Source organism: Bos grunniens, chromosome 5 (assembly GCF_055505025.1).
Source record: "Bos grunniens cultivar Pamir isolate PY7600 chromosome 5, Bosgru_T2T1.0, whole genome shotgun sequence".
Taxonomy (NCBI): domain Eukaryota; kingdom Metazoa; phylum Chordata; class Mammalia; order Artiodactyla; family Bovidae; genus Bos; species Bos grunniens.
This window is the reverse complement of record NC_141169.1, coordinates 104545723-104567202: the sequence shown is the minus strand read 5'-3', so window position 1 is coordinate 104567202 and position 21480 is coordinate 104545723. Positions and strand designations below refer to the sequence as shown.

The following is a 21480-nucleotide window of genomic DNA, read 5'->3' as shown; positions in this document are numbered from 1 at the left end:
CCTGCCTGTGCCGATTGCCCATTCCCCAGCCTTTTCCTGACCCTCCTCTACCTCTCTTAGGAATCTGTCGTGGGACTTCCCTAGCAGTGCAGTGGTTACAACTACATGCTTTTCATTGCAGAGGGCACAGGTTCAATCCCTGGTTTGGGAACTAAGATCTTGTAAGCCATGCCGTGCCACCAAAAACAAGAAGAATCTGTTTTACATCTTCCTTTGCCCATCCATAAGTGGAGTGAAAGTTGCTCAGTTGTGTCCAACTCTTTGCGACCCTATGGACTTTATAGTCCATGGAATTTCCCAGGCCAGAATACTGGAGTGGGTAACCTTTCCCTTCTCCAGGGATCTTCCCAACCCAGGGATCAAACCCAGGTCTCCTGCATGGCAGGCAGATTCTTTACCAGCTGAGCCACAAGGGAAGCCCAAGAATACTGGAGTGGGTAGCCGATCCCTTCTCCAGTGGATCTTCCTGACCCAGAAATGAAACTGGGGTCTCCTGCATTGCAGGCGGATTCTTTTTCAACTGAGCTATTAGGGAAGCCCGTCCATAGATGTATACATATCAGAGCTTCCCAGGGAGCGCTAGTGGTAAAGAGCCCACCTGCCAATGCAGGAGACATAAAAGAGACTCATGTTTGATCCCTGGGTGGGGAAGATCCCCTGGAGGAGGGCACGGCAACCCACTTCAGTATTCTTGCCTGGAGAACCCCATGGACAGAGGAGCCTGGTGGGCTGCAGTCCATGGGGTTGCAAAGAGTTGGATACGACTGAAGCGACTTAGCATAGCACACAGAGACGTCTATATCTATGGGGGTTGTGGCGTGTGGTTGTCTCTTGTGGCTCAAAGAGCACATAAACATGTGGTTGGCAAAGATGCATGATTATGGCCCAAGAAAATAACCAGATATAATACGGAACAATGGCAGGGAGCGATGAAGAGCTGGAGGAGCTGAGGTCACTGGAGAGCTATTCCTAGCCCTTCCTTTCTCGTCTGAGACGCCAGAGGAGGTGGTGGAAGTAGCTGTAGGGGGTCTTTTCCTGCCCGCATCCCGTCCCCCATCTGCTGCCTCTCGGCTCCGACACCTGTGCTTCTGGGGCTCCTGCAGGCGCGGCCCCCGGGGAGGTGGATCTACTGCCCATGCCTGGCCCCAATGCCAACTGGACGGCGGGCCTCTCGGTGCACTACAGCCAGGACAGCAGCCTCATCTACTGGTTCAACGGCACCCAGGCAGTGCAGGTGCCCCTGGGGGGCGCTGCGGGGCTGGGCTCCGGGCTCCCGGACAGCCTCAGTGACCACTTTACCCTGTCCTTCTGGATGAAGCACGGTGTCACTCCCAACAAGGGCAAGAAGGAAGAGGAAACCATCGTGTGTAACACTGTCCAGAACGGTGAGCCTTCCTCGGGGCGCCCGTCTGAGCATGGGGAGGACTGGCTTCGTGTCTGGCCTCTGTCACTGTCCAGTTGGTGGCTGTGGGTGGGTCATTTCTCTCTCTCTTCGTACGTAAGATAGCAGTGCTCGTTTCACAGTCCCAGTATGACGAGCTGAGATCCTACTGCTCTCTGCGCGATAGGACTGCTCACCGCCCTTCTCATTTGTAGCTGCCCAATCGCTTTACATCCCCTGTGTAGTAGACTGCCCCCCAGTCTGCTCCCTATAGAGCCCCCTATCAGAATGGAAGAGCCTGAGTAATGCTGTTCTTCATTCTTTCCCTTCCACCACCACCCTGGCCTCCTCCTATAAGGGCTCATGAGCTCCAGCCTCCAGGACCCCCTTCCTTCTATGGCAGGGGGATGTCCCTCTCAGGGGGGCTCGGCCTTGACTTACTCTTTCATTTCTGCCTCTTCTCAGAGCTCATTTCTCTTGATCTGAAAAGGATCAGTACCCATGAAGTTTGTATTAACCAAAGGAACAGTAAAGATCTGGGTAGGGACAGGCTGGTCACTGTCTCCCCTCAGCCAATCAGAGTGCCTGAGAAAAGCCCAACATTGGACTCTGTGTGTATGTGTGCGAGTCTCAGAGAGAGCTGGAGAGAGAGTGACAGATCCTGAAGAATTAGAGAGAGACAGAGAGAACCTGAAGGAATAAAGAGAATCCAGGGAGCCCTCCCTTCTGGCACTTTGAATCTGTTCTTGCCTCCAGTGCTGTGTTTGACTCCTGTCCCCATCCTCTGCCCCCAGAGGACGGCTTCTCTCACTACTCACTGACTGTCCACGGCTGCAGAATTGCCTTCCTCTACTGGCCTCTGCTTGAGAGTGCCCGGCCAGTCAAATTCCTCTGGAAGCTGGAGCAGGTGAGGCTGGAGCCAGGCTCCTGGGAAAGCTGGGTGGGTGTAACTTGCTTTCAGGGGAGGAGGTCCTAGGGCAGGGCCGGGCATTTTCTGGATTGCCCTGTGCCCCTTTTTTCAATCTCCACTTTCAGTTCCTGACTATTCTTACATCCCCCTGCTCTCAGCCCCGGCTCCATTCTCTGGTTCTCTTTTCCTAAGGCTTGTCTCCTGCAGAAAGCACTCCTGGGTTAAAAGCACATAAGGAACAAATTACTACTAGCACCAAACCAACCAACCATCCATCTCGCTTGTTTTATTTCATCTCTTTCTTATCTGGAAACTTAGTAGTGTGGATTCCAAACTCTCAAGCAGTTAGCATGTTGTAATCAAGGAAATAAGTAACCTAGGGTACACAGATTGGGTTTTGGGCTTCCCTGGTGGCTCAGATGGTAAAGAATCTGCATGCAATGCAGGAGACCTGTGATCCCTGGTTTGGGAAGATCCTCTGGAGAAGGGAACAGCTACACATTCTGATATTCTTGCCTGGAAAATTCCATGGGCAGAGGAGCCTGGCAGGCTACAGTCCTTGGGGTCGCAAAGAGTAGACACGACTGAGCGATTGAACACATATATGTATATAAATTCTCACTATTATTCATGATTATGAGGGATAAATAAAATGAGCAAAAAAAGAAAAATCTTCTGAGCTAACAGTTGCAGCCTCTTCTTTATTCATCTCCAAGCTGACCACAGGGACCATAGGGACTAATCGAGTTTCCATCTCCTTCTGTTTTTCTTGTAAGCCCTGGTGGAGTGGCTGAGTAAGCAAATGGCTGAAAAAAGGCAGGAAGTGGAAGAGAGAGAAACGGGAATGAAAACCCACAAACTCAATAATTGAGGGCTACCTACAAAAGCTTCTGTTTTCTGTGGCACTCTTTTAAAGAGATAGTCTGCCATCTGCTTCTTCTTGATCTTTCCCCCGCATTGCTAATATTGGTAACATTCCTCTTCCTATTTTTATTTTATTTATCCTTATTTATTTAACAAAGATTTAGAAAATACAAGTACCTTGCCATTCTGCTAGGTTATGGAGATACAATGCGATCTAAGATGGAATGAAATCTCTGCCTTCATTGAGCTTACATTTTAGTTGGGGAGATAGATTTTTAAAAGTAAGAAGACATGTAGTAAGAGCTTCCCTGGTGGCTTAGATGGTTTAGAATCCACCTGCAACGCAGGAGACCCAGATTCAATCCCTAGGTTGGGAAGACCCCTTGGAGAAGGGAATGGCTACCCACTCCAGTATTCTGGCCTGGAAAACTCTATGAACTGGGAAGCCTGGTGGGCTACAGTCCATGGGGTCGTAAAGAGTCAGACATGACTGAGCAACTAACACTTTTACTTTTCAGACATAATAAAAATGATAAATTGTGCTAATGCTCTGAAAGAAGAAGCAAGGACCCGAGGTAGAGAATAGGAGGCAAGGAGAGGGGAAGTCATCTCAGACTGGACGTTCAGGGAAGGCCTGATGGAAGCGAAATGTAAGCTCATCCTGAAGAGTCCAGGTAGAGGGAAGAGCAGATGCAAAGGTCCTGAGGCAGAAAAGTGTTCAGCATGTTTCAAGCATGAGAAGAGGGCCAGGCAGTTAGAGCACAGTGAAAAGGGCAGACACCGGATTTGAGGCTGGTGAGTTGGGCAGTGATCAGGTGTACGGTGGACTTTGTTAGCAAAAGTCGTTTGGATTTTGTGCTATGAGAGATGGGAAGTCTTTTGAAAGATTTATAGCTGGGATGTGCCTGATCAGACTCACATGTTAAGAGGATCCTTTTGTATATGTATAACTACTTTACTTTGCTGTACACCTGAAACTGGGGCTTCCCTGGTGGCTCAGTGATAAGGAGCCTGCCTGCCAGTGCAGGAGACGTGGGTCCAATCCCTGGGTGGGGAAGAACCCCTGGAGAAGGAAATGGCAACCCTCTACATTATTCCTGCCTGGAAAATCCCATGGACAGAGAAGACTGAAGGGCTGTAGTCCATGGGTCTGCAAAAGAGTTGGACATGACTTAGCGACTAAATAGCAACATCACCACCTGAAACGAATGCAACATTGTAAACCAACTATTCTCCATATTAAAAAAAAGAGTTCTAAATTTTGAAGGTGTTGCTCCACCAAATTTGGGATGTATTTCTCAATTAAAGATAAATTTCTGTTGCAAAAATATTAATAATTTTTCTAATTATGCATCTGAAAAGATTGGTTACATGTAATGTATTTAATTTGCAATTAGCTGTGATTTTTCTATAATTGTCATTTATATTTGGGAACATTTGTGAAGTGAGGAGAATCCAATCTTTTCAAGAATAATGACTTGTTAGTGAATACTGTTTGACAACATTAAATTTGGTAGTGATTTAAATGTTGGAAAAAGGAAGGCAATCCCTTTGGGAACTATGAGAGGAGGATATCAGAGAGAACTGAGTGTAAGTGCTCAGGTGAGGGTGTTGCAACAGTACACACGAAAAAGGTTGGGAGGACTTCCCTGGTGGCCGAGTGGTTAAGACTTTGCCTTCCAGCACAGAGGGTGCAGGTTCCATCCCTGGTGGAGAAGCTAACATCCCACATGCCTTGGGGCCAAAAAACCAAAACATAAAACAGAAACAATGCTGTAATAAATTCAATACAGAGTTTAAAAATGATCTACATAAAAAATAGTCTATAAAGGAAAAAAAAAAGAAAGACAGGATGGGAATGATGTGTGGACATGGAGACTGAAGAAAACTGCACAGAAACCCATAGCTTTTAGTTCTGCTGGACTCGGGATGGGCAGCACCTGCCAAAGGACACTGTGGTGCTCCTCTTAGGAATGTTGATGGAGTTAAAGGTTTAGAGAAAGAGTGGAATTTTAGGTAGTTTAGGTATGAGGTTGAGCCTGGTCCATTCTGGGCAAGGATTCCTTGAGCTGGGTCTGCAGCAATTCACTGCAAGCCCTGTTGATAGACCAGGGAATATGAAGGACTGTCTCCTGCCCCCCAGGGGATGGGGCAGTGCCTGGGGCTCCTTCCTGGGGATGCAGTAACCGAGGGCTTCCTGCCCTTCCCCGTTCCCAGGTCTGCGATGACGAGTGGCACCACTATGCTTTGAATCTCGAGTTCCCCACGGTCACACTCTATGCAGATGGCATCTCCTTCGACCCCGCCCTCATCCACGACAATGGTCTCATCCACCCGCCTCGAAGGGAGCCTGCGCTCATGATTGGGGCCTGCTGGGCTGGTAAGTCCCCCTGCCTCAACCCCAAGCTTCTCCACGGAGGCGCTCATGGTAGAGGGGCCCAGTGGTTGGTGGAGGAGCAAGGGCAGCTTGACCTTATGACCTTGTCTCCCTGAAGTGGGGCAGGGAGGTTGGGAAAGCTCTCTGGAGGAGACCACCGCCCCTCTGGTCTCCTGCCTGCTGGACTAGTCATCCCCTCTGACTCGGCCATCACCAGCATCTCACTTTCTGTACCTGCAGCCGATTCATACTATGATCCGTCCCCGTCATAATTTCACAGCCTGTTCCTCTGCTGGAGGAGGAACCCTGCAGAGAGTCAGCAACCTTCCAACTTTTAAGCTGTTTCTTTCATTTTTTCCTTCTGGGATGGTGTATGTGTGTGTGTGTGTGTGTGTGTGTGTGTGTATGCGGTGTGTGTGTGGTGTTTGTGTGTGTGTGTGTGTGTGTGTGTGTGTGTATGCGGTGTGTGTGTGGTGTTTGTGTACATGTAGTGTGTGTATGTATGTAGTGCATATGGTTTGTGTGTATAGTGTGTGTGTGGTGTGAATGTAGTGTGTGTGTGGTGTGTCTGTATGTAGTATGTGGTACGTTTGTGTATATGGTGTGTCTAAGTGGTGTGTATGCAGTGTGTGTATGTGGTATGTTTGTGTGTGTGGTGTATGTATGTATGTAATGCATGTGGTTTGTATGGTGTATGTGTGTGTGTGGGGGGGGTACCAGAGCCCTTGTATTTCCTCAGCAGCATATTTGGGTTTTGTCTACAACAGAGGCCCGAGATAACCTCAGACAAGACAAAAGAAGGGTTGGGACTCAGTTAGAGGTTCAAGTCCTACATGGCCAGGGGCAGCCCGAGGAAGACCTCCCCAGCCTCCCTGTCAGTCTGGCCCCGCCTCCTTGGGCTCACTGGCACTCTTTCTCCCCCAGAGGAGAAGAACAAAGAGAAGGAAAAGGGAGGTGACAACAGTACGGACGCCACAGCAGGTACTTCCGTGTGAGACCCGAGGCCGCCGAGCTCGCGTCTCAGCCTGGCGCTCTGGGCTCCGCGTCCGCGCGGTCCTACCCGGCCTTGCGCTTCACCGCCTCGCGCGCCACCGGGGTTACAGCCTCCGAGCGGCGTGGCCAGGCGGAGAGAGTGCAGCCGGATGGAGCCGGCTGGGAGCCGGTGTCCTCTTCTGTCCACAGAGTGACATCCAGGTTTCCCGTGCTGGCTTTCCGCGTGGCAGAGCACAGGGAGCAGGAGACGGCCACGCGGCCGGGAGAGCTGGGCATCCCTGAAGCTCCCACGCATCCCTGCCGGCGCCCCCCGCATGCACCGTGGAGACCCCCTCGCTTACTCTCCTCTTCCGCCTTGGGTCTCTTTCCTCCCTTTGGTCCTGCTTTCCTTCTTCTCTTTATCCTGGAAGCCTTTCTCATTCTGTGGCTTCTATTTTTCGCCTTCCGTCCCTCTCTGCCCCAGTTTTTATTCGTCTTCTCCCTCTCCCATCTTCCCTTAGCCTCACTTGCCTCTCATCCATCCTTCTTTTAGCCCTATCTGGCTTCTTTCCGTCTTCTTTCCCCAGCCTGCTGCTCTTTTTCTGTCTTGTTCTCAGCCTCTTCTACCTGGGGCCTCCTCCGCCCTCCCCTCTGACACCTCTTACCTCCCGTCCACCCCTGTGTTCCTGCCCTAGGAGACCCCTTGCCGATCCACCACTACTTCCACGGCTACCTGGCTGGTTTCAGCGTGCGCTCAGGCCGCCTGGAGAGCCGTGAGGTCATCGAGTGCCTCTATGCATGTCGGGAGGGGCTGGACTATAGGGATTTCGAGAGCCTGGGCAAAGGCATGAAGGTATCGCCCCTTCCTCTGGCCCCCTCCCTCCGGGCATGCTCCCTGCCCCCGCCCCGCCCCACCCCACCCCACCCCCTCGGCTCCCTTCCTCTCCGTCCTGCTCTCAGCCCTGTCTGTGTCTGGGGCCCAGGTCCACGTGAACCCCTCGCAGTCCCTGCTCACCCTGGAGGGGGATGATGTGGAGACCTTCAACCATGCCCTGCAGCATGTGGCTTACATGAACACTCTGCGCTTTGCCACGCCTGGCGTCAGGCCCCTGCGCCTCACCACTGCTGTCAAGTGAGTGTCTGGTGGGTGGGCAAGTCACAGAACAGAGCCAGACAGTGTCAGAACTCCTTGGCCTTAGATGCCACCGACGGCTAGGCACATAATGCATCCCCTCCCCTCTGGTTTTAGGGATGGAACACTGACCTTCCCAGTTGACACAGCAATGCAGCAAGAAGAGTGTGGACTAGACTCAGATTTTTCAACAATGAGTTCATTACTCTTTCCACTTGTTAGCTCAGATGGTGAAGAATCTGCCTGCAATGCAGGAGACCTGGATTCAATCCCTGGGTCGGGAAAATCACCTGGAGTAGGAATTGGTGACTCACTCCAGTATTCTTGCCTGGAAAATCCCATGAACAGAGGAGCCTGGCAGGCTACAGTCCATGGGGTCACGAAGAGTCATACATGACAGAGCAGCTAACACATACTCTTCCCACCAAAGCACACTTCCAGCATTTAGGAGTTTTAATCTCTATACGTCTGTGCTGATATTTGAAAGGGGACAGAGGAAGGTCCTGGATTGGGCGCCAGGAGTGGTGGTTTGATTGCTCAGTCGTGTCTGACTTCTTTGCAACGCCCTGGACTCAACCGCCATGTTCGTCTGTCCATGGGATTTTCCAGGCAAGAATACTGGAGTGGGTTGCCACTTCCTTCTCCAGGGGATCTTCCCAACCCAAGGATTGAACCCATGTCTCCTGCATTGGCAGGCGATTCTTCACCGCTGACCCACCAAGGAAGCCCTTAAGTATATTAGTTATTTAAGAATACAGATTGATTTAGGCTCATGAAAACACTAGAGTTATAGATACAGAGTTTTTACTTACTAGCTTTTTTAGTACCGAGAAAGTACCATCAAGTAGAGATACAGTAGAATCTAACTCATGGAATTGTGAGAGTAAACGATACGAGTCCAGATCAAATGCCAGCAGAGTGCCTTTTCTGCACACTTAATGAAAATGAAAGTGCTCAGTCATGTCTGACTCTTTGTGACCCCATGGACTGTAGCCTACCAAGTTCCTCCATCCATAGGATTTTCCAGGCAAGAATACTGGAGTGGGTTGCCATTTCCTTCTCCACGAGATCTTCCCCACCCAGGTATTGAACCCGGGTCTCCCACAATGTAGGCAGACGCTTTACAGTCTGAACTACCGGGGAAGATTATTACCTGAAGACATTTTCACCACTTATTACCTGAAGGCATTTTCACCCTTTATGCTTGTAGGGAAGTTTTAAGAGCTACTGCCCTCTAGTGGCTGCATCACGCAATGCAGGGGTCAGGGTTTCTGGGTTCCCTTCTCCACTGTTCTGCTGCTGCTGCTAAGTCGCTTCAGTCGAGTCCGACTCTGTGCGATCCCATAGACGGCAGCCCACCAGGCTGCCCCATCCCTGGGATTCTCCAGGCAAGAACACTGGAGTGGGTTGCCATTTCCTTCTCCAATGCATGAAAGTGAAAAGTGAAAGTGAAGTCGCTCAGTCGCGACCCATGGACTGCAGCCCACCAGGCTCCTCTGTCCATGGGATTTTCCAGGCAAGAGTACTGGAGTGGGGTGCCATTGCCTTCTCCGCTCCACTGTTCTGCGTTTGTTCAAAAGCTGTCTGAAGAGAAGCATCTCTGACTTGCCCTTATCCTGGCAGGAACGGGTTTGGAGAGAAGGCTCTGAGCCCCGGAGAGTGATGGGCATGGTTGTCAAGCCTCCCAGTTAAAGCTGTGGAAGACGGGGTCCGGTTTGGGGAATTGGACTACTGGTCCATGGTATGGTCCTGGTGTGGAGCTGAAGGCTATGGGCAGATGAGTTCTCGTGGACAACGATCAGCGCTCAGGATGGGCCCCGCCAGGTTCCAGTGAGAGCTCTAGCTGTTAAAGGGCTCTCAAGGTGCCAAGGGCTTCATCCCTCAGGGACCAAGAACTGATCTCATCTCTTTCATAGGCTTAGGGGCCATGTCAGAGGGAGGGCTCTGTCTTCTGGCTTAGGATGGAGCTTTGCAAGGGGTAGCCCTACAAGGTGGGAGTTGATGCCCTCTTTGTTGACTGGCTCGTCTGGATTCCTCTGACTTATCACCTGCCCAGGGAAGAGACTTATCTGAGGGTTGGGAACCTGAGCTCTTCCTTTAGTAGAGGGAGGGGCCTTCTTCCTTTGTGAGGTTAAGAGGGAGGGAGGTCTCATTTTTCCGTTTCAGGGTTTCCATGTGGTTAGTGCTACACTAACACCTCACTGAGGGGCTTCCCTGGTTGCTCAGCTGGTAAAGAATCCTCTTGCGACCCTGGCTCCATCCTGGGTGGGGCAGATTCCCTGGAGAAGGGATAGGCTACCCACTCCAGTATTCTTGAGCTTCCCTAGTGGCTCAGACAGTAAAGACTCTGCCTGCAATGTGGAAGACCTGGGTTCGATTCCTGGGTCAGGAAGATTCCCTGAAAGAGGACATGGCAACCCACTCCAGTATTCTTGCCTGGAGAATCCCATGGACAGAGGAGCCTGATGGGCTACAGTCCATGGATCCACAGAGTCAGACATGACTGAGCACTTTCACATGCAACTGTTCAGTCAATGCAGATTTTCCCTAAGGTTTTTTTTTTTTAACCTTTCTGGAATTCTTGGAAAGCCCATCTCCTCATGGCATTGACCACTGAACAGATGGGCACCACATCTTTTTCTCTAGCTCTGTTCACTCTCCCTAGTTTTTGAATTTCTACGTGCTTGCTGTAATCTCTGTCTGGGAAGTTCTGCCCACACCTCAAACAAATGAGCTAAAGCTTAATAATGAACTTCAGTGCCTGAACCAGCCCTGCCCCCGAATTCTCTGCCTCTGTGGCGGTGTCTCTGTCCTTGCAGTCACCCTGGCTTGCAGCCTCTGACCTGCCTCGGAGCCCTCCCTGTGTTTATGCGCCACGCCCTGTCAGTCATCCGGTCACCCAGACCCCTTTCACTCGTGTCTGGTGTCTGCTTCCTCTTTCCCCATGTCTGTGTTATGGCTCCAGAAGGCTGTCATGCCCACTCCTCTGGCCTCTTGAGATAGCCTCCGAACTAATGACTGTCTAGTATTCTAACTTCAGTTCTGTCCCCACCCAAAGGCTAGGTTAGTGATCCGAAATCCAAATGTCCATCCTCACACTTCCCTGCTGAAGAAGACGTCTGTGGTTCCCTCCTGCCGCTCACAAAAATTGCACTCGGAGCCCTGAACCATCTGTCCCAGCCTTTCCTGCTTCGTGTTCCTCTACTCCCCTCTGTGTGCTCCTCACCATCCACTCTAGGGTCAACTTTCTACCTCCTTCAAAGGCTGGGTCACTTGCTACTTTTTTCCAGTATTCTAACTCTCCCTGACCAAATACCCTACTCCCATCTTAGCCAGAATAACCTCTCCCACTTTGAACGCTCTTGGTTTTGTGTGTGCTCCATTTATGTGATGGTGACCACGTTGGCTCTTGTTTGAAGGTTTGTGTAGAAATTCTAATTTCTTGACCAGATCATCAGCGCCAGGGCCAGCCCCCTGGTCCCCTTTGGGCCTCTTTTGGATCACCCATCACAGTGGGAATATCTGCTGGAGGCTGTGCTTCCAGAGTCAGCTGGACTTATTTCCCAGGAGGCTTTGATTGGGGTTTCTCTGGGACTATGCAGACTGTCTCAGGCCCTGCTCCTTAGGGCACAGAACTCAGCAGGTTGTGGGTTTGGTCCCTTCAGGGGCTCTGCATTCATGGTATCCGCTGAGATTATGCCTTCTCCCTGTTGGCTCCAGTAGTCAAGCTGCACTCAGTAACACAAATGACAATCCTTTTAGAAAAATAATTCCTCTTAGCTGAGGCAGGTGGACCACAAGCCCTGCTTTGGAATTACCACCTCCCCTGTGAAAACTGCATGTTCAAGGGGGCACTTTTTTTTTTTTTGCTGCACCATGCAGCTTGTGGGATCTTAGTTCCTCAACCAGGGATTGAACCCAGGTCCATGGCTGTGAAAGTGCCAAGTCCTAACCACTGGATCGCCTCGGAATTCCAAGGAGACACTTCTTTATAAATAAATTTGATTTGTGCAAACCCAGGTTCCACATGGTGGCTGTGGGTTAGTGGGAAGGCGTGTACTTGGAATAAGAAGAATGGGTTCAAGCCTGGATTGGGATGCATATTTCTTATGCAGCCAAGATGCTTGACCCAGGAGCTTTGGCTTCTGCTGCTTCTTCCAACAGCAGTGAAAGAAGGTTAAGTGAAAGCATGTGGGCAAAATGCTTCACAAAGCAGCAAGTGCTCTGGGGATAACCCTCAGATTGGCTGGAGGAGATCCTGGGAGTGTGTTCTGGGGCAGCTGTGATGTTGGTTGGTCAGGACTTAGTCTTCTTGGGAGGGTTTGTCTGGCACCAAGGTCAGAGAGGCTTCATGGGATGGTGGATGCGGTCTGAGATTGTCAGATTAGCTTGCCTACCGAAGAGTGTTTCTCTGGTACTGGACGAAATGCGTGGAAGATGCACCTGGGAGGAGGATGTCCTTTTTTTTTTTCTTTTTTTTATTGTGGTTGATTTACGGTGTTGTGTTAGTTTCTGCTGTACAGCAACGTAATTCAGTTATACGTATATACACATACCTTTTTAATATTCCTTTCCACTATGCTTTATCATAGGATATTGAATCTAGTTCTCTGTGCTATTCGGTAGGCCCTTGTTTATCCATTGTGTATATAAAAGCTTACATCTGCTAACCCCAGCCTCCCACTCCATCCTTGCCCCATCCCCTCTCCCTTGGCAACCGTCAGTCTGTTCTCTGTGTCTGCGATTCTGCTTCTGTTTGATAGATGGGCTCATTTGTGTCATATTTTAGATTCCACGTATGAGTGATGTGCGTGCGTGCATGCTCAGTCTCTTCAGTTGTGTCCAACTTTGTGCGACCCTATGGACTATAGCCCTCCAGGCTCCTCTGTCCATGGGATTCTCTAGGCAAAAATGCTGGAGTGGGTTCCCATTCCCTTCTCCAGGGAATCTTCCCAACCCATGAGTCAAACCCAGGTCTCTTACATTTCCTGCATTGGCAGGCAGGTTCTTTACCACTAGTGCCGCCTGGGAAGCCCATACATATAAGTGATATCATATGGTATTTGTCTTTCTCTTTCTGACTTACTTCACTTAGTATGATACTCTCTAGTTGCATCTGTGTTGCTGCAAATGGCATCATTTTGTTTTTTGATGACTGAGTAGTATTCCGTTGTATATATGCACCACCTCTAATTTATTCATTCATCTGTCAGTGGACATTCAGATTGTTTCCACATCTTGGTTATTGTGAATAGCGCTGCTATAACACAGGGGTGTATGTATCTTTTGAATTATAGTTTTGTGGACATCCTTTGACACACTTCCCACTCCCACCCCACCTTTGTTGTTGAATATTTTTTGACACATATCTACCAGTCCAGTAGTTAAGACTCTGAGCTTCCACTGCAGGGGTCATGGATATTGAGGAACCAGGATCCCTGCATGACTTGGTGTGGCCAAAAATATAAAAAAGAAGGTGATAGATTCCACATATAAGTTATATATATGGTATTTGTCTTTATCTTATTTCACTTAGCATAACACCTTCAAGGCCCTTCCATATCATCACAAAAGGCAGACTGAATAGTATTCCATTGTATATATGTCATATCTTCTTGATCCATTCATCTATGGATGGACACTCTGGTGGTCTCTGTGTCTGGGCAACTGTGAATAATGCTGTGGTGAACATGAGGGTGGAGCTAGTGCTCTGAGATAGTGATTTCATCTTTAGTATATACCCATATATACTCATACTTGTTTTCTTTAGATATATAACTGACTCTTTGTGGCCCAATGGACTACACAGTCCATGGAATTCTCCAGGTCAGGATACTGAAGTGGGTAGCCTTTCTCTTCTCCAGGGGATCTTCCCAACCCAGTGATCGAACCCAGGTCTCCCGCATTGCAGGCGGATTCTTTACCAGCTGAGTCACAAGGGAAGCCCAAGAATACTGGAGTGGGTAACCTATCCTTTCTCCAGTGGATCTTCCCGACCTAGGAATTGAACCGGGGTCTCTTGCATTGCGGGAGGCGGGAGGATTCTTTACCAACTGAGCTATGAGGGAAGCCCTCACATCCCCAGGAAGGGAATTGCACTGAATGTGTGCTCAATCACTCCGTCGTGTCCGACTCTTTGTGACCCCATGGTCTATAGCCCACCAGGATCCTCTGTCCATGAGATTGTCCAGGCAAGACTATTGAAGCGGGTTGCCGTTTACTTCTCCATGAGATAGTGATTTCATTTTCTTTAGATATGTACCCAGGAAGGGAATTGTACTGAATACACTTTTTAAAAATCAAAGAAACAAAAAAGCTCTTAGATGAAGAGCTGTGTATGTATTTACATTTCTGTATGTTCAATTTGTAAAATACAGTTCTATGGTCTTGGGATTGGGCATTGGTGATGTCATAGGTCAGGGTTGCCTGACCTTTTGCCCCTGCCCCTTCTCTGCAGTGGCCTCCTCCTGGGAAAGGGAATCTCCCCCTCCAGCTTTGCTGTGTGTGTGGTGGGGTGGTCTGCAGAGACACTGTCCCCCTTTCCTCCCCTTTTTCTCCCTGACATGGGGGCTCTCTGCAGAGGTAGGGGTCCAGAGTGATGGCCAGACTACAGATTATCAGGGAGTGGTTGCTGGGCTCACAGGCTGCCTCCCTCCCCTCTCCTGATGCAGGTGCTTCAGTGAAGAGTCCTGTGTCTCCATCCCTGAAGTGGAGGGCTATGTGGTGGTGCTACAGCCGGATGCCCCCCAGATCCTGCTGAGCGGCACTGCTCACTTTGCCCGCCCAGCTGTGGACTTCGAGGGACCCGAGGGGGTTCCTTTGTTCCCTGACCTCCAGATCACTTGCTCCATTTCGCACCAGGTGGAGGCCAAAAAGGACGAGAGTTGGCAAGGCACGGGTAAGCATGCCTCTCAGGGAGGGGTCGGTGTCTGGAACCAACGTGAAGGAGAAAATCTGGAGCTGGACATAACAATGTCACCCCATATTCGCTTTTCGAGAATACCTGGCTATTGGGAAGGAGGGCCAGTGCGAGGCCCCCAGGTATAAGGAGGTTGTCAGGTAGTGACCTTCTTGACAGCAATGCTGGCAGCTCTCAGGGGATGACCTGGGAAGGGGAGGAGGAGTGGCCAGGAGGTGGGCCTTTCAGCTCTGACCCGGACCCGACTCCCTCCCGTCCAGTGACAGACACTCGCATGTCAGACGAGATCGTGCACAACCTGGACGGCTGTGAGATCTCCCTGGTGGGGGATGACCTGGATCCCGAGCGGGAAAGTCTGCTCCTGGACATGGCATCCTTGCAGCAGCGAGGCCTGGAGCTCACCAACACATCTGCCTACCTCACCATTGCCGGTCAGTGGAGCCCAAGAGCCGGTCCTCTTTTCTTGGGATGCCCCCGTCCACGACCGAGTCTCTGGGGAGCCCAGAGGGTCCTCCTTCCAGGCCCAGGAATGTGACCAAGTGTCCCCTTGCACCTTCTCCACCTGGGGTCCTCTGGCTTCCAGATTGTCCCTAGAGGCGGGGGCTAGGGCTTAGAATCCTGATGGTTCTTTCTCAGCGTCTCTGTCCAGCCCGGCTCACCTCTGCTCTGGGCTCCACTCTTCTCTGGCTCAGTCTCTGACTAGCTTTCTTATTCTCTGGCCATTTGCTACTCATTATCTTCTCTGTCTTCCATCTCACTGATCTCTGGGATTCAGCATAGCTTTTCTTTTCTTCTAATATTTATTTATGTTGCTGTGCTGGGTCTTAGTTGGTGGCACGTGGGGTCTTTAGCTGTGGCATGCAGACTCTTTAGTTGTGGCATGCGAACTCTTAGGTGAGGCATGTGGGACTTAGTTCCCTGACCAGGGATGGAACCCAGTCCCCTTCATTGGGAGCATGGGGCCTTAGCCACTGGACCCCCAGGGAAGTTCCTAAGTGCTCATCTCTTAATGTTTGGTGGTAATGACTTGGGAAGCCTGCTCCTCTCCAAAGGACCCTCTGTTGGGGAGAATAGAAGATGGGGTGGCCGGTCCCCTCCTGTTTCCATTCCCTTCCAGAGCCTCATGGAGGGCTTCTGTGTTTGCCCCTCACCATCTCCCCGCTGCTGCCTCCTCCCTCTGTCCTGCATGCGTCCCTGTTTTCCTTCTCTCCATCCCTCCTCAGCTTGCAGAGGAGGGCAAATGGAGCCTCAGTTTCTCTGTCCCAGTCAGGCAGAGCTGGCGGGGTGCTGGGGAGCCTCTCTCCCTCTGAGGACTCGGGTCACGCACCTGTTGAGTTGAGGGGCGTCAACAGGTGGGAGTTTGGGAGAGAGACCCCGGGCCTCCTCGCTGACTCCTGCTCTGAGCCGCCTCCGGTTCCCAGGGGTGGAGAGCATCACCGTGTACGAAGAGATCCTGAGGCAGGCGCGTTATCGCCTGCGACACGGAGCAGCCCTCTACGCCAGGAAGTTCCGGCTCTCCTGCTCAGAAATGAATGGGCGTTACTCCAGCAATGAATTCATCGTGGAGGTAACCCGAGCTCCCTCCCTTCCAACCGCCCCCACCCCGCCCCCCCCCCCGCCCCGCCCCCTCCCCGGGCGAGGAGCCGGGATGAGGGAGCGGACTGAGCCCCCTGGTGGTTGGGGATGGAAACTGCAGCCCAGGCAGGGGACTCCTGGATCCGAGCTGTGGGTAGAGGAGGGGAAGCTGAGGCGGGTGGGGGGTGGTGAGGGGGCAGGGGTGAAGAGATGGGCCTCCGAGGGCTGGAAGAGGACTGGGGAGAAGCGAGTGTGCCCACTGAGCCCGTCCTCGCCCCAGGTCAGCGTCCTGCACAGCGTGAACCGGGTGGCCCACCCCAGCCACATGCTCAGCTCCCAGCAGTTCCTGCACCGCGGTCACCAGCCACCGCCTGAGATGGCTGGACACAGCCTGGCCAGCTCCCACCGCAACTCCAGTACGTAAGGCTGGATGGGCCAGCGGGCAGGTGGGCACAAGCATCCTCCGCCCACCTCTGGGGTGGTGGGTGAGGAGGAAGGGATGGAGCCATGGATTCTGTGAAACCTGGCTTGGTTGACGGTTCCAATCCCTTCACCCCTGGCTCATTCACTTTCCCTAGTGGAGAGTGCGAGCCCTGGGTCATCACAGGTCACTCATATCCCGGCTGATGGTCAGTGCAGGTTTAGTCTTTGTTGGTGCTGCCAACAATATCAAGTCAGCCCCGGACTTCGGGATCCTCAGTAGTGAAGCTATCACGTATTAAGCACCTGCTGCTGCTGCTGCTAAGTCGCTTCAGTCGTGTCCGACTCTGTGCGACCCCATAGACGGCAGCCCACCAGGCTCCCCCGTCCCTGGGATTCTCCAGGCAAGAACACTGGAGTGGGTTGCCATTTCCCTCTCCAATGCATGAAAGTGAAAAGTGAAAGTGAAGTCACTGAGTCATGTCCGACTCTTAGCGACCCCCTGGACTGCAGCCCACCAGGCTCCTCTGTCCATGGGATTTTCCAGGCATTAAGCACCTACTGTATACTAATGCTGTCGACAATATCATTAAGAATACAAACAATTATAAGGTAGATACAGTTTCTATTCTAAATAAGGTTGGTGCTATTGCCTGTCAAATTATGTGCTATCTATAAAGTCATAAGGCTATTTCTGAAACAAAATATGCAAACATGTGAAGCGTTACATCCAAATGGACTGATGCCCTTCAGAGCCATCTTGTTCTGTGGCCAGGGTTGCTTACTAGTGATGCAATTTTTAATTCATAATTTGAGCTGCTTAATTATAGAAAAATTAGAAACTATAAGTGTAAAGAAGAAAAGTCATCCATAATTCCACCACAGTTGACCCATTGTTAGTAGGGTCTCAACCCAGTTTTTGCCTATGTGACTGTTTTCTTTTCTTCTTTTAACAAACATGAGATCAAACTATTTTTTAACCTAATAGTTACACCTAATATTATAAATTGAGTCTTCACATTGTTAAAAACTGCAACGATTCTGATGTTGCTGGAAATGATTTTTGGAATGCCTTTTTTAGAATCGCTTTCAAAGTCAGTTCATGAGATGCATTTATTTTTGTTACTTTCAGGACATACCTTGCTTTTGGCCTAGTTCAGTATTCCCCACATCAGAATCCACTTTTGTCAGAGTTGGCTCTGGATAGCATTTTGCGTTTGTACATGTAAAACCCACTCTGGAAAGGCAGAGAGGTGTCACGTATTAGAAAAAGTCAGGGACTTCCCTGGAGGTCCAGTGGTTAAGACTTTGTGCTTCCACTGCAAGGGGCACAGGTTCGATCCCTGGTCGGAGAACTAAGATTCCACATACCACATGGCATAGCCAAAATAAAAGAGATTAAAAAAAAAAAGTCAAAAGGCGAGTTGCAGGCTCTGAAGGCAATTCCCTAAGGCGTTCCAAACACGCTTTCTTGGAACAAGGTCATGGTCACTCACTGAGCCCTACCCTGAAAGGACAGCTCTCTTGTCAACCATGTAATTATTAAGAATAGTAAGCACATTGGTGTGCCAAGCACTTTGCCCGTGAATTTTACACCTATTAACCCAGTGAGTCATTACAGACAACAGATGAAATAGGCGCTAGAATGATTCCCTCTAAAGGCAAGGAAACAGAGACCAGAGAGGTTAAGTACCTTATCCAAGATCACACAGCAAAAATATGGTGGAACCAGGATTCGAGTCCAGCCAGCAGAATTCCAGAACCTGTGCTCTAGCCATCACACTTCATATCCTCTCCATGTTAGATGCTTAAACAAAAGTCTTATCACTTTATAGTTGCACCTAATTTGGGGGAGCCTTGAGGGCTTCCCAGGATGTCTCTGACTGAGACTGGCTCCTGGGTACCCCTTAGAATTTAGTCTGGTTTCCTCTCCTTGGGTAGCGGCCTCCACTGTACTGTCTCTTGTGTTTGCTTTTCCCTGGGACTGGCTCCCCTCATCCTTGCTCTCCCTGAAAACAACTGCAGACACCTTTTAATTGTTTTCCTGTGATGCCTACAGCAAAGCAGATGGAAGTAGGGGTGAGGAGGGAGTGTAAGGCATAAGCAAGTTGCAAGGTTCTAGAAAGCTTCACACAATCTTTAGAGACATGTGAGTGAACTCGACCTACTTTTGTTAAATAGACTTTTGAGGCCATGACTCCCTAGCTCTTCTTCCAGTTCTTTCCTTGGCAATCATTCCACTCAGCCTTGTTGGGGTTGGGTACTGGGTCTACCACTCAGATTAGGCTCAAAGTGGGTCTTGGTTGGCATTGCTGTTGAGCTCGGTAACTCTCATCCTTGTTTTCTCTGCTTGCTCTGAGATCCCAATTGAGAGCAGCAGCCTGCTTTTCCTTTCCCCCGATTTTGGCCTGAGTAGGGTACAAAATTCATAGTTCACCCGAGGGCCTTGGTGATTGACATCTCCTGAACTTATCAGGAGATCCATTTTGTCCATGTATCTTTCCTGACTCTTCAAAGTGTCCCCTTTCTCTCCCTTCCTTCCAGCCCTGAGAGTGGAGTTACAGAATTGTGGTTTAGCGATTTCAAAGTACTCTGACCATGCAAAAGAGGAAGAGATAGAATTCTCTCCAATTGGATGGGAGGTTCATTTCTCTGTAGTGCCTAAGTGCACCAGGAAAGAGCTCAGTGTGAACTGGCACAGTCAGTCAAGGAAGGTCTGCTGGCACATTCAGACCTTGACCTTGAACCTGGAGAGTGAAGGGAGTCTGGATGGACATGAGAGAGAACAAGAGTGTGAGAACTGGGGGTGGGTGGGTGGCTCCGGGTATTGTGTTTGGAGAGAATGAGGCTGCCTGAGAAGGGTAAGATGAACGATGAAGACAAGATTTATCCAGTCCTGCCAAATTTTGATGCATATCAGAATCACCTAGGAGCAGTAAAAACCCTTAGTGCCTCAGCCACATCCCATACCAATTCAATCAGAAGGTCTGGGGTGGGGAGCCAGGCTTCAGTGGGTTTTTAAAGATCCTCAGGTGATTCCAACGCGCAGTCAGGTTAGGAATTATTTCCTTGCTTTGTTACGTACAAGTATTTGAGACTTTGTGGAGAGACCCACAGTGCAGTAGGATGAGAATAGAAAATGAAGTTGGACGTGAGGCAGAAAGGACAATGATGGAAGAAGATGAAGCCAGGGAATAAGTCAGTTCATAAAACACATGCTGTGAGATACTGCACAATTGCTTGAGTGGCCAGAATTTGGACCTGAGCTTCCTTGGAGCTGAAACGAGAAAAACTGAGCAGTTAGGAAAGTCATATGATAGGACCCACCAGTGCTTCCGGTTGGAGGTTTCTCCCCAGACTCTTCAGAAAGGGGGATCCACGCAGGGCTGTGGACAGGGCATCCACGGTGCCTTACACGAAGCCAGGAGTTTCACATGGGCTACTGGCTAGAACTCAAACACTCCTTCCTGGTGGCCTTGGAGGTCACTCGAGGCCAGAGTCAACTACTTGGAGCTAATGCAGTAGGAAAGGTTGATGATGTTCCCTAAACTCTTGGTTTCTGTCTGTAGCTAACTTAAAAATCCTCCCATCTCCCCGGCCTCCTGGCTCAGTTTAAACTAATTAACTGTACTTGTTTGCCTGCACATGCCGTGTCTGCACTTTGTCTTTCCTGTGGTCATTTCTGATGGCCGGCAGTCAGCTGGTCACTTCCTTCAACAGGCCAGGGGCTTGGAGGGACAAATGCATTTGATTAAGGCACAGAGCAGAAGCTCTGGCTTGTCATCATTGTGGCTGTGGAGCCAGTTCACCCGCTGTGGCCTCCACCCCAAGGAGGGGTTTCTACTTCTACAGCCTGGGCTTGACTACGGGGGCATTCTGCTGGTGGGGGTCACTGTTCTGGGATCCTGGCCCACCGACCTGGAGACCCAAGAGGGGCTTTTTCCTGCAGAGGAGCCGACAGGCCAGCTGGGCCTCCCCTCTCCTCCTCCTCCATCCCCGGCAGTTGAGAAACACTCTCATCTCTCCCCAGGCCCATCTCTCCCCAGAGCCGGCGCCCAGGGAGCCTGCCTCCCTTGCTCTGCAGAGTCAGTTGTCATTGGCCCCAAATGGGCTATGGGTCGGGTCAGACTGGGGACCGACTTGGCAGAGCACCACCAAGGCGGCCTTGGGGAGGCGTGAAGCCAGTGCGGCTGCTCCCACACCTGCTTATGTTTCCACACCTGGCTGGCTCTGGAGCGTGTGGCAGCGTGTGCGTGCACTCTCTGCTGGAGGACAGGTGTGCACCAGGGTGTACCCCACGCTGTGTGCTTCCCTGTGCTCTGCTCCGTCTCTGGCCATGTGAGTCTTGGAGGCTGTGGGTAAATTCGTGTGTGTGTGCGCGTGTGAGTGAGACGCATATACTAACAGCCCCTCAACAACGGGACTGCCCAGGGTGTGGGTCCCACACACCCTCTCTGGTCAGTGAGGCGCTGCTCCTACGTGGCTGGCAGGAGTGGGCACCCATGTGGGGTGTAGTCACCCAGCTGCCCATGAGGGCACTGGGCCTGGGGGCACGCCTGTGGGGTCTCTACCTCCATTTGCTGTCTGTGGGGCTGTGGGCTCCTCTGTTTTGCCTCCTCCTGCTTCTCCGTGTGCTGTCCGTGTGTGTGCAGGAGGTGGGCAAGGCTGTGCTCACGGCTGCTGCCTCCGTGGCCGTCTGGGTCCAGGTCTGTGGAGGGTACATTGTCCTGCAGGGGCTTGCCTGGACTGCCCAGCTGGTGGGGAGCTGGGTGGAGCTGCACGTGTGGCTCTGCTTTGCCTTGCTGGAGACTCTCAGGCGCGTCCTTTCCATCCTGCCGTGTGAGAACGCTGTCGGGTGGCTGATGCGGGCAGGCGTGCTGGCCGGCAAAGGCCTGGCGCGGGTGCGGGGCGTGGTGACCCTGGTCCGGGT

At 51.0% G+C, this 21480-nt stretch overlaps 1 protein-coding gene across 1 annotated transcript in view; it reads left to right on the top strand.

The window, feature by feature from the left end:
• The window catches only part of CLSTN3 (calsyntenin 3), a 29797-nt gene that overhangs the window by 6214 nt on the left and 2103 nt on the right, over nt 1–21480 (top strand). The window contains exons 7-16 of the mRNA XM_086402131.1: nt 1104–1385; nt 2176–2288; nt 5373–5535; nt 6457–6513; nt 7200–7357; nt 7488–7636; nt 14308–14534; nt 14816–14986; nt 15977–16122; nt 16411–16546. Of these exons, the coding sequence (XP_086258257.1) occupies nt 1104–1385; nt 2176–2288; nt 5373–5535; nt 6457–6513; nt 7200–7357; nt 7488–7636; nt 14308–14534; nt 14816–14986; nt 15977–16122; nt 16411–16546 (1602 nt within the window). The remainder of the gene's footprint in view (nt 1–1103; nt 1386–2175; nt 2289–5372; nt 5536–6456; nt 6514–7199; nt 7358–7487; nt 7637–14307; nt 14535–14815; nt 14987–15976; nt 16123–16410; nt 16547–21480) is intronic.